The sequence below is a fragment of the Sinocyclocheilus grahami genome, unplaced genomic scaffold (genome assembly GCF_001515645.1).
Source record: "Sinocyclocheilus grahami isolate Dianchi unplaced genomic scaffold, SAMN03320097.WGS_v1.1 scaffold129.1, whole genome shotgun sequence".
Lineage (NCBI taxonomy): Eukaryota > Metazoa > Chordata > Actinopteri > Cypriniformes > Cyprinidae > Sinocyclocheilus > Sinocyclocheilus grahami.
The window spans coordinates 854,649-870,777 of record NW_015505308.1 but is presented as its reverse complement, the minus strand read 5'-3'; the positions used below and the strand labels follow the sequence as shown (position 1 = coordinate 870,777).

The following is a 16,129-nucleotide window of genomic DNA, read 5'->3' as shown; positions in this document are numbered from 1 at the left end:
CTGTGGATAAATTTGATCTGTACGAGTACACACATGTTTGGCCATCCGTTCCTTTCAGAAATATTTATCTTTGGACATCCAGGCTTGGTATAATTGATGGGGGATGGATAAATGCAGGTTGAACGAACTTAAGGAACGACTGACTTTGCACCCGTAGTTTGACATTTTGTTTTGGCATTGAATGAGTCAGTCTGTCTCTCACATTGACGTCACTTTTGATTCACAGGCATGGTTTTCCTGAAAAGCACTTGGAAACTCAAGCCACGTAAGTTATCTCTGTAAAAACAAACAACTGATTATGATCATTTCAATTCACGTTATTCAAATTGTTGCAACCCATTGGAATTAGTGTTAACATTTTGCATTGGCACACAGATTAGGTTTTAATGTATGATTGCACATCAGTCATGTTATATTAAAATAGACTCTATGTTCAGGATCTCAGAGGTCTTGTGATAAAATAATCATTGAAAAATGAATTTAATATGTGAATATATTTTTAATAATTGCATCAATAATACTTTATTCATAATTTAATATGTTAACAAATTTATTAACTAATTATAAATATAAATAAAATGAATCATAAAAATTGCTTATTTAAATGTTTTCCTGTTTTTAATGTTCCTCTGACATAATGAAAACCCATTTTACAAATATTATTAAAGATCAGTCATGGTGTATTAAAATGTACTTTAGGATCAGGGTCTCAGAGACCTTGAGATAAAATAATAAAAAATGAATACGTTAATATATTAATAATAATAATGAATCAAGTTAATCAATTTAATCATTATAAAAATAAATATTAAAATGGCATGTTCCATTGACATAATGAAAACCCATTTTACGCATATTAAACATGAGTCATGTTCTGTTAAAACTGACATTCTGTATGTGCAGCACAGAGACCCCAAAAATTTGGGATAAAATAATTTAAAAATTAATAGGTTACTAATTATAATAATGCGTAATAAATAAAATAATAATTTTTAAAAATCGCTTATTTAATTTTTCTTTTCCTCTGACGTAATGAAAACCCATTATTAAAGACTAGACACGCAATAGAACAGAAAACATAAAATAATTATGCGAATCTTTAATGATCAACCCTATATTAATGGTAATATGTTTTGGGGCTTGTTCTCTCAGACCGCAAACAAAAGATTAATTATACAGTTGACTTTAATGTAAATCATTTGTCACAGTGTTTTCTTATATAGCCTACCTTTCATTCACAAACATTATTAAATTAAATAAGGATAAACATAGCCTATTAGTGGCAGAGCATGTATTTTATGAATTCGCACTGATCTAATGGTCTGTAAAGAATCATATAGTGTTTGTCAGACATATATTAATTTCAGTTATGATAAAGTGTCACCGTTTTACTAAACCAGTGATGAAACGCTCAGCGCGCACTTCACGCGTATGATGTGATCATCCAGAGTCCCTCTGCGCGCTCATCACGTGCTTCAGCTCGATCCATCCAGCCGCTTCAAGCAGAACTAACTAGCTCACCTCTCAGGAAAGGCTCGTGAAAACCCTAAGAAAAAGATTGACGTCAAAAAGATTAAACGATTCGGACACATCGAGCTGAGCGCGAAGGAATCGGATGTGAGTGGAAGTGACCTCCAGGACCAAGTGCCTTTCCTCGTCTCCGGCAGCCCGTGGGAAGTTTCTTTCCATGTGAAAACCATCTGACACACATGATCTGCTCCATACACACTCATTCTGGACCAGCGGGGACACTTACATATCCATAGATTGAATAAGAACCAAGAGAAGACGAGTATATATGAACTGTGAGATCTGGTGAGTAGATCGCAGCTGTTCTTCTGTATACCAAGACAGACACAAGACATTTGACCTAATTCATCTCTTGCTTACAAATTATGGATATGCATTGCGCACTAGACATGGCATGGTTTAAAATGGGTCTGGCGGTGCGCAAAGCTGCGTGCGTTTGTGTTAGAAGAGGAGAAAGCCAACATCTGCTCGTTAAAAGTAGGTCTGCATGTGGACTGCCGTGTGTTTGTGCCGTTTACTAGATTACTTTGAATGATTGAGAGTTATTGCGCATCATAATTATTGCGCCATTGACTTGTTACTTATATTAACAATCATTTTATAGCGTGTTTTAATTATGCATGCTCATCTGGGTTCCGGAGACTAAGGCGTTTTTTATTCCTAACATTCAGTCTGTGCATTGGATTTTATACATTCAACAGTTTTATAATTTTTTCCCCTCTGGTCACTCGTGGGTTCGGCGTGGATTCATATCAGCTGCTGGTTAATTAGACTCACTTGCGCACTGGTTGTCATGACCACTCATCCACATCAATTCACCAGACTACTGACTGTTTACCTTCATGCGTCTGATGTATATGTGAGCTCCTAGTTTCGAGATAAATGCAATGCATTCATTGTAGAAAGTTGCGCAATGTGGTGCAGTGGTTAAAGATCTGTCTGGTACACTATTAAAAATATGGTTTTGAAACTATTTGCACTCAGAAATTGCTATTAAACTTTATAAATAATTACCAAAAAAGGGTTAACACATTGAATTAAGTGTGACATTTTGAAGTAGAAAGACTGAAATACACTGCAAAAATTACTTTTTAAAGATTATTGGAGTATGTTTTACAAGAAAATACTATTTTAGTTGTTCTGCTTCAAAATGTAATGTTTGATTCAGTGTTACTTGCTGTCTCTTTGTGATTGTTTGTAAAATGTAGCAAATTCTGAGTGAAAATGGTTTCTTTACCAGTTTTGTGTGTGTGTGTGTGTGTGTGTGTGTGTGGTAATTTCTTGTAAAATGTACTCTAGTGACCTTAAATTGTATTTCAGCTTCAAAGAATCATTTTTACAGTGTAACTGAAAGGTTTTAAGTTCAAAGCCAATTTGCTTACTGATTATTTGTATGATTAAATGTTTTAGTTTTGCGTTTTGACATAATAATAACAAAATAATCATAATACAATCATTAATATAAAATTCTGTATGAATGTTATGATTTCTGCAGTTTTGTGATCTAAATGGTCACATATTGGACTGTGTAAAAGCTACGTGCTTCTCACTTCTGAATATGAATTAACTGTGGCGTAGTGGTGTTGTTGAGTGCGGTTCTTTAGAAACACACTAAACAGTGTCATTTAGACATGATAATACAGACCTAATTAAGTAGAAAAGAGCAAATATTGTTTAAAATCAGTCAAACCGATTATCTGTCCGTTTCTACAAAGAGCTGGTTCATGAACCTTTGTGTCCTTGTGAAAGACACATAACCTCAGGTTACTCTACAGGGACTGTCCCTGTCATAATAAGTGTAGTGACTCAGAAAAGTAGAAAAAGCATCAGCTAAATGACTAATGTAAACATCTCGGCTTGTGAAGAAGGCTGCAATATTTTTAAGTTGCATGAAAACTTGTCCAATTATTCATAAATTCAAAGCAGCCTCTGAAATGTATAGTTCAGTTGATGTTTCATTTACTGCACTGACTGCGCTCAAGGACTCATAAAGTTCAATCCGAATATACAATCAGAGCTTGAATAGCTAAATTACCAGACCATAAGGTTCAGGAGACCTTGGAGACTCTTATAGAAGTTTCTTATATGAGGTTCTTGTGTATGTGAGTTATCAAGGACCTGAAGTTGTGATTTATATTCAGAAAAATGTGGTTGGATAAGCTTTTTCCTACCAAGAAACAATAACGCAACTTGCAACTTTAGTTAGGGCTGTAGTTGATAGTTTGGTCATAACTTTGTCAAAAGAACCTGAATGTTTTATTCAACTTTTGTTATTCCACCACACATTCACACCCATGCTTTGTAACCAATAAATCTTTCATATTTTGTGTCAGCAGGCTTATTATAGTTAAGTAAAACTAAAACCATAAAAAAAATAGAAATAAACTTGAAATACTTAAAATAATTTTCTCAATTTCTCATTTTCATTTACTTGATACTAAAATGGTACTAAAATAGCTAAAAATGTATAAACATTTATATAGATATATTTAATAAAAACCTCCAAAATTACTAAAACGTAACTAAAATTAAAATTGAAAATCATTTAAAAAAATAAATAAATGTAATTATAAAAGCATCTCAATAACGCTGCATGGCAGTTATGAGTGATATATAAATCTCCCCAACAGTATTTAAGAGTTAGTGTTGTTAGGGAAAAAGTTTGATTCATTTTTAATTCTACACCTATTAAAATAAGAAGGACTAACGAAGTACTGGCAGAAACTAACCCTGAGCTTAAATCCTACAGAAACTACAGCACATGTTGCACAAGTTCATTGGTTTCGTTTGCAAATCTCAAAGTGTTTGTTGAGATTAAAATTCCCGAAGCGACGTATAAAGTACATAAGTACAGAGTGAATGCATGTGGTATTAGATTAGATGAGCATATATAGAGCATGTCTTTGTTTACATGCTTGCAAAGAAAAGTTTGCACAGTACTTCACGAGATTTCATCATATCAATTATTCTAAATGCAACAACATTGTAATATTTTCCCAAGATTTCCTTAATTCAAACATGCATTTTGCTTTGAAACTCCTATGTTATAGGAGAAAATGCTCTCCGCAGAAAGTTGCAAGTTTCTCCTGGGAGCTGATCTTTCTGCTGCTATTCTTAGAGTTGTCACTTCAATCAGTCTATAAGAACGAGAATTGCATTGCACGAACACAATGCAGAATTTTTGTTTCACACCGTGTGCCAAATTTGAACGGATTCCTCAAATTCTATTTAAACCTGTAACAAGAGCAACGCATTCTTGCTAAAAGCAGTTTTATGGCAGGAAAAATGGATCACACACACATATGCGATTGTCTCTCTTTCAGGGGTGCATGCATAAATGCCAAGAAACTGCATTAGAGAGACCTCACCCAAAGAAAACAAGATCATTGTGTGGAAAATGGACCTGCCAAATAAGGAGAGACGGTCACCGGAGAATGGCCCCAGCTCGGCTAGGCCCTGTTGCTCAAGCCTCAAGGTAAGTCTTCTGACTTGAACACCTATAGGAGCTTTATTCTCAATTGTCACATTGTGTTGATGCCTGAAGGAGAAGCGCTGGTATGTCTGCGAGCTCGCAGGTCCATTGCTTTCCTCGTAACAGGCTTTGAAGGCCTCTGGCGCTGTGACGTCATTGGGTCCAAACAAGATTTAGCTTCAGTTTGTGGTGGAATCTTCTTCTGAAGAGCTGAGCACTGAGAACAGAGGGGGTTTTGAGCCAGCGCTCCTGATGAGATGATTATGGCTAACGATGTAAATAATGAGAGAGTCATGCTCCACAGTTGCTTTGTCATAAACACATGAGCACGGCCACAGAAGATGCATTCAGCTCTCTCTATAAGACACGCAGTCATGTTAAGGTATAATGTAAAGGTTTACTTAAAGGGTTAGTTCACCCAAAAATGTCATTAATTACTCACCCTCATGTCGTTTCAAACCCGTAAGACCTTCGTTCATCTTTGGAACACAAATTAAGATATTTTTGATGGAATCTGAGAGCTGTCTGACCCTGCATAGACAGCAACGCAACTGAAATGTTCCCAAGTCCAGAGATGTAGTGAACCACTGATGTCACATGGATTATTTTACAGATCTCCTTGCTATGTTTCTGGATATGGGAACGTTTCAGTTGCGTTGCTGTCTATGCAGGGTCAGACAGCTCTCAGATTCCATCAAAAATATCTTAATTTGTGTTCCAAAGATGAACGAAGGTCTTACGGGTTTGAAATGAAATGAGGGTGAGTAATTAATGACAGAATTTTCATTTTTGGGTGAACTAACCCTTTAAGATCAACTTTAAACCGTGAAACCGTGGTCCTTGTTGATTCATACATTGCAAGTAAATGGCTACTGTCACTTTGAGACTCAAAAAAGCACATACAGACAACACAAAATGAATACCCGTGGCTCCTGATGCTATATTGAGGTCTAATGAAGCTAAAGAAAGTTAACATTATTTACGACGTTATCACCTGTAATCCAGAGTCTCAGACAAACAGTCTGGAGTGATGCCCGGTTCATGAACGAATCATTCTTTTGAACCAGTTCACCAAATTAGACTGAAGCGTCTGAAACCGTTTACGTCTCGAGCAGCACAGATCTACAAGTTACTCAATCAAAACATACTTTTAGACGCCTTGCAGTCACTCTGACTCTAAATAAGCCAATATTTGAATCAGTTCATTGAAATCAACTGTTCTAAACAACCAGTTTGCAGAAAAGAATCAGACTTCCCCGTTTGACTGAGGCTATGGATTACAAGTAATATTGTTGTAAATAAGAAAATGCTTTTAATGTAAGGTAATAATGTTGTGAATAACTTCAATAATGTCCTACATGGCAGAAATCCAAAAGTGCATTCTGACTGTTGCTCTCTAGGCCATTGAGGGGTTAAATGCCTTTTTAAAGATCATAAGAGCAATCGCAGAAGACCTTATCAGCTGATATGTTTCGGGTATCAAGCCTCTGACCCTCTTGATTTTAACGGGTGAATGACTAGCGAGTGTTTCTGTATCCAGAAAGACAAGCCATATGACAGACTAAGAAACATTCAGCACAAAATTAGTGACATAAAATGTGTTTTTTTAACACAATGAGATCAGGCACATGCAGATGAGATCTGGATTTAGGGCTTGTTTTTGCTTGGGATTATATTTGTGTGAGACAACAGTGTAAAAGCTGCTTAGAATCAGATTATTTTGCGCAGCTGACGAAAGACGCGAGCACAATGAAAAGGCCGTTTCTAAGAAAAGAGACCACGCAGAGGTGCGGTAAATTACACCTAAGATGTGTCGTGATCATAATCCTCAGATAAACCTTTACGGAGGCCTATTCTGATTTCCAAATTCTTGGCTTTAGCCTGAGGTCTGATCTTAGAAATGATCTGGATGCTTCAGGAGCACAGGCTAATCTGATGAATGAAGGTATTGTAACTGCACTCATAGAGACTCTTATGGTAAAGCCGATTAACGTTTCCAGTAGTGTTCTAGCTCTACAAGTTTTTCTCCCAATAACACAAAAATAAGAAATTGTCACATCCAGTAAAAAAAAATTAAGAACAACTTGGACCACATTCAAAGGTTCGAGGATCAGTTCATTTAGTTGTGGTTTATTTATCATCCTTACCAACACCAAATACTTGTGAATTATGGTATTGCTTGGACTAAAGAGATTTATCTGGATCTGAAAGTCATCACAGCCATGAAAAAAAGGAAATATCAAGATATCCAGACAAGAAAAAGTCATGCAAATGAGTTTAAACTATTAAAAATATACATTTAATTGCCTTTTTTGCATATAAAATATTTCAATGGCTCTAAATTGCTGTTCATAAAATTTAGTGCCATTGATCTACTATTATTTTTTTCTCATTATTTTGAATTAGATTTTATGTTTTCATTTTCATTTTCGTTAAAGTTTTAGTAGTTTTCTTGTGTTTTGGTCATTTTTATTATTATTATTTTATATGTCTATGTAGTTTTTATTAAGTTTTGTTTTTTAGTTTTAGTTATTGTAGTAAATTTAAACTAAATGAAAATGAGATAATGTAATGTAATTTTTATTTCATTTTATTTTTTATTTATTTTAGTAGGTGTTTTTAAATTTTATTTGTATTTTAATTTATTTATTTTAATTTATTTATTGTCTATAAGTTCTGGTTTTTAGTTTTAGTTTATTTAGTTTGAGTTATTTTATAATTATTTAAACTTTATTTAAATGAAAATAAGAAATGTTGCCTTGGCAAAAAGTTTAAAGGGATCATATGATGCTTTTTTAAAGATCATTATTTTGTGTATTTGGTGTAACAGAATATGTTGACATGCTTTAATGTTGAAAAACACAATATTTTTCAAGTACTGTACATTATTGTAGGTCCTCTATGTCCCGCCTCTCTCAAACGCTTCGTTTTCTACAAAGTTCCTCCTTCCGACAAGCGCAGTCTGCTCTGATTGGCCAGCTGGTCCAGTGCATTGTGATTGGCCGAACACCGCAAGCACTCGGCGGAAATGTAACGCCCCTTACCATAATCACGAGCTTCATCTTTCAAAATAAATGTAAAGACAGAGCCCGAAAGGAGAACAGAGTCGCGTGACAGACACAGTGATGAAGCTGGTATGTGTGTGCAGTACACAAGCCACGGTTAAGACAGCTGACTCCACTGTGATCTCTCTCTCACTCTCTGTCACACACGCACACACTCACGCACACACACACACAAACGCACACACACACACAAACGATGCGCAAAACTCCGCATTTGAAGAGTCAATAGCAAATACTTAAACTAATAACAAAACAGTAGCTGATTCAGAAGCGGCAGATTGTCATAGCAAAGTCAGAATTACCTGCTCTCCTAGGTTCACGAAACGGTCGTCCATAAAATGCATTGCTGTTCTGTTGTAAGTAATCTTAAAGATTTCTAAATGCATCTACTTTCGGAAGGCCAAATAAAGTGCTTCTGCTTTCGTCTAGAAACACACAGCGTCTCTCTGACATGGCTGCTTCAACACTAACTTTCTGTAAGGTCAAAAATTATCAAAGACTTCTGCTTTCCTGTCCCAAACCTATCTTCAGTAACAAAAGGGCCATTTGGAATTCCTGAAGGCACAGAGGTGCTGATAGTGATCAAGGCCTGTAGGCCAACATGTGTATACATCGGGGGTCTGCTAATTGTCACACCTTTTGCCCAGTGGGTGAAGTTATAATCTGCTGATTGGTCAGTTTGAATGTCTCACATTTGGTTTTTAGTCACATGGTCAAGGAAGGGATAAAAGAGGACTGTAACTGTTGCTCTGTCTCTTTCCTTGGCTGTCTTTTTCCTTGGCTGGCTCTTTGCTGCCTCTTTTCTTTGTTGGAGCTCTTCTTGGGTTTCTGCCCTCTCTCCCTCTTTTTCTTCCTCTCTCTATCTCTTTCTCTCAGGTAATATTTTACATGTTGGGTACAATTAACTATGCTTTACCATCCTTCATCTATTTTGTAACCAATTCAAGTGTAACCATAACAAAATATTGTTATTAAACCATTTCAATTATTAATTATGTGCTAACCAGTCTTGATTCAAGGTTCATCTTAAAGTTTTACCTATTGCAATACAATAGTCACACAATAGCAACGCTCTCCCACATATGTAGCTATTCTAACTGCGCTTATTTCCGTCGTTGGTATAAGTGGCAGTGGGTGGTAATAGACTAGAAATTTACAGTTTTATACCATCGTGCTGATAACGTTTCTTTAGTCATTCGGCAATCCTACAGCCTGAACCACCGTAGGAAAACCATCCTTACAACCCCTTTAAGGTTTTTATTATTATTATTTATTTTAATTTTTTTCAGTTAACAATAATATACCCTGATATGTATATACAAAATTTAAATGACAATCTGTTACATCATGTAAAGTGTCAATGGTCAAAAAGTGAGGAAATGCTAAAGTAGATTTTTTCTTCTATAATATGTTATCGTCAATGTTCAAAGGCATTCGGTTCTATGCTGTGCCAGAGCTATGGAGCATAAATTGCAGAAGTCAGTGCATGACATGCTTGGGAAATCCATAAGCGCTTGAAGGGACCTATGTGCTCTTGAGTGAGGAAATCTCTTGACTGTTGTAAAAGCTGAAAATTAGGCCACGGCGAGCACTTGCTGTTGGCTGCTGGTCAGATTTCTGCGCCTATGTGTAATGTGATCCAAGTTGTGATCCAAGAAGATGAGGGACGTGCCACTGCATTGACAGAAAATGTATGATGATTTGAAGTCAGTGACAGATGCTTGTGCAACATTTGGTTGAGGGGTCTGTTCTCGTATTACCCATCTACATACTTGTCAAAAGTTTGGAAACGTTATGATGCTCACCAAGACTGCATTTTGTAAATCAAAAATACAGTAAAAAATTTTGAAATATTATTACAATTTCAAATAACTATTTTCTATTTGAATAGATTTTAAAACATAATTTCTTCCTGTGATCAAAGCTGAATTTTCAGCATCATTCCTCCAGTCTTCAGTGTCACATGATCTTCAGAAATCATTCTAATATGCCGATTTGCTGCTTAAGAAACATTTCTTATTATTATCAATGTTGAAAACAGTTGTGCTGCTTCATATTTTTGTAGAAACCATGATACATTTATTTTGATGAACAGAAAGTTCAAAAGAACAGCATTTGTTTGAAATAGAATCTTTTGTAACATTATTAATGTTTTTACTGTCACTTTTGATCAATTTAATGCATATTTGCTGAATAAAAGCAATAATTTCTATTAACATGCAGACATCCCAAACATTTGAATGGAAGTATATCGTGGTTTCTGAAGCATGAAGTTGCACAACTGTTTTCAACATTGATGATAATATAATATAATATAATGTTCCTTGAGCAGCAAATCAGCATATTAGAATGATTTCTGAAGATCATGTGACACTGAAGACTGGAGCAATGATGCTGAAAATTCAGCTTTGATCACAGCAATAAATTACATTTTACAATACATTCACTTAGAAAACACTTATTTTAAATTGTAATAATATTTCAGGCAATATTTGCAGTTTTTTACTGTATTTTTGAGCTCACAAATGAAGCCTTGGTGAGCAGAAGAGATTAAAAACATTTAAAAACTGTAATGTTTCCAAACTTTTGACAAGTACTGTACATTCTTTGCTGCTTGTTTTCAGTTCGTCAGCGGACAGGTGATTGTCACCGTTCACCTTTCAGTTGTTTCTATTGTGAGCGTCCCGTCGTGGGAGAACATGTCTGACACGTCCAGTGTGCTTTACAAACTCTTTCTCACACTTTTGTTGTGTTTTATCCTTCTTTAAGATACTAGTTCTTTAGATACGGCTTTCTTCACTCAGCGTTAGAAACCTCTCAAATCCCAGCATGCTCTGCGCTATCCCCTGTAGCCCAAAGTAAGCATAAATCTTTCAGAAATATTAGTGCTCAAGTCCCAGTCGAAGAGCACAATCCATAATGACACAGAGCTGCATGACCCAGAACAAAGTTGCGATAACTCAGTTAAGTGAAGGACGCAGACTGTAAACACTGCCGTGTTTGTGAGAAGAACAGCCTCGGCTGATTGATTGATCGATCTGGTTAAGTTATGGCAATGAAATGAATCAGACATGTCAGTTCACTGAAGTTGTGAATGTCTGGGTTTATTTTTTTTATTTTTTTAGTATTTACAGGGGATGGAAAAAGTTTGGAAAGCTGCTCAGCAAGAATGCATTTATCTGAGTAAAAATACAGTAAAAATTGTGAAATATTTTTACAATTTAAAATGTGTTTCCTATGTGAATATATTTTAAAATTAATTAAAAAATGTATTCCTTTGATCAAAGCTGTATTTTCAGCATCATTACTCCAGTCTTCAGTGTCACATGATCCTTCAGAAATCATTCTAATATGCTGATTTGCTACATTTACATTATATTATATTATATTATATTAGTATCAATGTTGAAAACAGCTGTGTCGCCTCATGCTTCAGAAACCATGATATACTACCATTCAAATGTTTGGGAAGTTTGCGCATTTTAGTAGAACGTAATGCTTTTTTTCAACAAATATGTATTACATTTTTCAAAAGTGACCGTAAAAACATTAATAATGTTACAAAAGATTCTATTTCAAATAAATACTGTTCTTTTGAACTTTCTATACATCAAAGAATCCTGAAAAAACTGTTTCCGCAAATTAAGCAGCACAACTGTTTTCAACACTTATAATAATATATCACTATTTTATATAATTATCATTATAATATTAAATAAATAAAATTATCACTATACTATTAATAAATAATTTTTATAGTAGAAAAAAAATTATATATATATATATCTAAATATATATATATAAAATCTACTTTAAAAGGTATTTATTGATATTATAATGATAATTAAATTTAATTTTTAAAAAACTGTTTATAAAAGGACTTTTATGCAGTCATAAAAAGATTGTTTTAATCAAAAGTTTTATGCCGATGAGCTTCAAAAAGTGATTCAGCTCTTTTTTCCGTCTTTGTACATGGAAAATTCAAGTGTGTGTTGAAAGACGACTATAGCTGACGATTTGATCATCAAAGGCTTCTCGTCTCATCTCTTCTGGCCTCGTCTTTTTTCCCCTCTTCTCTCTTTGCTTCTTCACCCTTCTCTTCTCCACCTTTCCGTTGATTATTAATTTGGATGCAGGGAGTGTGCATATGTGCGGGAAACCCCACAAGAGTGAAGATGCACCACTGTGCCGAGGCGAAACCTCAGCGACTAATTTTTTGCCATTGTTTTGCTCATATGGAGGCTGTGTCACTGTGGTTGAGTGCAGTAGCATCGCTCAAGAGCGTGACATAAACTCCCCTAATCCGCTTTTTGTCCCCACTACCCATAATGCAATGCAGTTTGAGAAATGCATCCCCCCCTCCATCTCTCCCATCTCTACTCTGGTTCTCTTATCCCCTACAATTTTAAATGCATATTAATGAAGAGTTGCTTCCATGTCCAAAAATAGGTTAATGAGGGAGAGTGTGAGTTGCAGCATCTGACGAAGCGCGGGTGAATAAAACCTCTCTTTCTGTGTCTCATTACAGAAGTTCCTCGTGGCCTTGTCCTTTGCCTACTTCGCCAAGGCATTATCCGGGAGCTATATGAAAAGCACAATAACTCAGCTGGAAAGACGCTTCGACATCCCCAGTTACTTAATAGGTGTCATTGATGGAAGCTTTGAAATAGGTAAGAACCGGATCTTCATGCGTCAGCAGACCTTTCGCTATGTTTCGATCCCGTCACCTCCGCCAACCAGTTGCCAAGGCTCTTGTCTAGCCTTTCTCAGCATCTGCGGCGCTCCTTGCACCGGTGCAAAATAATACAGAGACACACCATGTGTGCTGCAATTTACACTCATCTGCAGTGCAATCGTCCAACAGATCGGACAGTTATGCAACTGCAGTGTGAAGAGCTCTCATCTTCACAAATGCAAATTGCATTTTTAAGTTTCCACGTGCATAAATCATTACATTGCAATAAAATGCTTTACTTTGCTAAATAGCAGTGTCCCAAAGAAAATTTTATTACCATGATAATTGTTTGCATCATTTGTTTGCATTCTTTGATGAATAGAAATTTCAAAAGAACAGCATTTATTTGAAATAGAAATCTTTATAAATTATAAATGTCTTTACTGTCACTTTGATCAATTTAATGCATCCTTGCTGAATAAAATTACAAATATTTCTATAATAAATAACAATATAATATTTACTAAATAAATATTAAATAAATAAAATATATGAATCTGTTTAATGCATTCTTGCGGAATAAACTTTCAAATATTAATATAATATTTACAAAAAATAAAATATAAATATTGATCTATTCAACTTGCTGAATAAAAGTACAAATATTTAGACAATAAATATAAAATTTTGAAAATAAATAAAATATAAATATGAATCTATTTAATGCATTCTTGCTGAATAAAAGTACAAATATTTAAATAAAAAAATATAATATTTACAAAATAAAACATTGATAATGTATTATTTAATCATATTACATAATTATAGTTGTATTACATATTATTATTAGCATATTATATATTTATTAATTTATAATGATTATCCCAAAATCTTAATCACTTAATATTTTGACCTTTGCAGGTGTGCAGGGATGCCAGTAGTAAAACAAAAAAGTATGCCACAGAACCACCATTAAAAGATTGTTGTAATCAAAGTTTTATTCCGATGAGCTTCAAAAGTGACTCAGCAGCTCTTTATTCTTCTTTGTGCATGTAAAATCATAATCTAGAGTAATGAAAGCAAGGCTAAACCCTGCTCACACTGCTGCAGCCGCCGCTCACGTGGCCCTAGCAACCAGTGTTTCCATAGGAGCGTTGCCATGGCAATGGGAAACGGCATGCAGCCTCGCAGAGATCGTGTGTCAGAGTTAGCATCACTGTCTCATTGTCTTACGTCCCCATTATCAACAAGTACCAGGAAAACCCGCCAAACAAAGACTGCTGTGTGTTATTGTGTGTTTTATAAATGTTTGGGTGAGTTGTTTCTTTTTGGTTAGGCTGACCTCCTTTCAAACTGAGCCGTGGTGTAAATGTCTGAGAATTCCTGTTCCCATTGAAGCCATGAAATGTCCTGAACACCACACTGGGTACAGAGCTGTGCTATAATCGTCCTCACAAAGACCTCCGTTCATGGAGCTGTGAAGCTCAGAAACCAAATAAATCAGCCAATAAATGTTCCTCGCAGATAAAGAGGTCAATCATGTAGAAATCAGCATCATGTTCTGAGAGTTTATGGAGAGGATACGTGCACTCATGGGTCATCATTATAGGGTTTTTATTGCTTGATGGACAGTAGCAAATAATATGTATTAAGAATTGCTCACGCAAAAATTTTAATTTGCTAAGAATACACTTCTAGATGAGTTTGTCAGATTTGGAGAAATGTAGCTTTACATCTCTTGCTCAGCAAAGGATCCTCTGCAGTGAATGGGTGCCGTCAGAATGAGAGTCCAAACAGCTGATAAAAACCTCACAATAATCCACAAGTAATCCACACCTCTCCAGTCCATCAGTTAACGTCTTGAGAAGTGAAAAGCTGTGCAATTGTAAGAAACAAATCCATCAAGACATTTTTTAACATTTAACCGTCATAATCCACAATTATGTGGATTGGACTCAATCAGCTGTTTGGACTCTCATTCTGACGGCACCCATTCACTGCAGAGCATCCATTGGTGAGCAAGAGACGCAATGCTACATTTCTCCAAATCTGATGAAGAAACAAACTCATCTACATCTTTGATGGCCTGAGGGCGAGTACATTTTCAGCTGATTTAAATTTTTAGGTGAACTGTCATTTTAAGGTTACTTTAGTTCACACATTTATGTTTGGATTTAATTTTGGTTGGAAGTAATGAAGCCAGTTCAACTCAATCACAATTTCCACATCATAAAATGTTTGTCTGAACAGTTTCGTCCATTCTCTGCTTCTAGGTAACTTGTTAGTGATCGCCTTCGTGAGTTACTTTGGTGCCAAACTTCACCGTCCGAAGATCATCGCCATCGGCTGCCTGTTGATGTCACTTGGGACTTTTCTGATTGCCTTGCCCCATTTTATAATCGGACGGTAAGCCAAGTTTCATCCGTAAGTGAAAATGTGTGTGATGTCAGCAGGGTGAGCTGTTTTAAAGGGTCACATGTATCCAGTTTATTCCCCTGCCCACGAATGCCATCGAGTTGTATTTAGTATGTGTTTGTGTTCAGACGCTGTCTGCTGTTTCTTTATCAGATGTGTGTTTTACCATTGTAAAGCTGCTGTATCAAGGAAACATTTTTAGCTGATATACAGAACAAACAGAATTTTGCATGACCTCGCTCTGCTCATTCAAATTTGACTTCATCCTTGTACATCGACATGCAATCTCAACCTTGAAAGTGTGCCAGGTTTTCAGTTTTACATGCGGCTCTTCGAAGGCACCACAGCTTGGATGTATTTAAAGTGACTCGAGTGAAATTTCCGTGATGGATTAACATACTGCATTTTAATGTTAATGTTTCATATCTAGGCCATGTTTTTGAAGCACATTATTTATAGAAATTCTATATTGCATCCCGTTTTTACAGCAACAGCATGTTCAGACTAGAGTGTCATTGATTTGAGGTTCACCTGTGCATTTGCTTCACTGTCTGTGCAGATATAGGTTGTAATATACAGCTTATTCATCAGTGTTCAGCTTTGTCTCCTCGAGCAGGGTAATACCCAAAATACTATGACTGGATTCTTTTTTCTTGTCATATTTTTGTTAACGGTATTACTGTAATTATTATTATTTTAGATTTTGTATTTTTATTATAACTCTATTTTTATTATTTAATTATCAATATGATGCATCTTTTCTATCTTAATTATTGTTGACAAAATAAAAAAAAATTAACTCTTTTTATTATTTAATTATCATTATCATATATCTTTTTCATCTTTATTATTGACAAAATAAAAATATATATATTAACTCTTTTTTTATTATAATTATCATTTTGATTAATATATATATATATATATATATATATATATATATATATATATATATATATATATATATATATA

The 16,129-nt window shown here is 35.1% G+C and overlaps 1 protein-coding gene across 3 annotated transcripts in view; it reads left to right on the top strand.

The window, feature by feature from the left end:
• Positions 1–1,427: 1,427 nt before the first annotated feature.
• The window catches only part of LOC107590530 (solute carrier organic anion transporter family member 1C1-like), a 29,722-nt gene continuing 15,020 nt past the window's right edge, over positions 1,428–16,129 (top strand). Inside the window, exons 1-4 of one of the 3 annotated variants that reach the window (XM_016279303.1) lie at positions 1,428–1,815; positions 4,854–5,005; positions 12,596–12,737; positions 15,016–15,148. In XM_016279303.1, coding sequence (XP_016134789.1) covers positions 4,868–5,005; positions 12,596–12,737; positions 15,016–15,148 — 413 coding nt within the window. In that variant the 5' untranslated portion in view covers positions 1,428–1,815; positions 4,854–4,867. Of the gene's footprint in view, positions 1,816–1,882; positions 2,008–4,853; positions 5,006–12,595; positions 12,738–15,015; positions 15,149–16,129 lie in introns of those variants that run through there. The other 2 variants (XM_016279304.1, XM_016279305.1) reach the window with 2 other exon arrangements.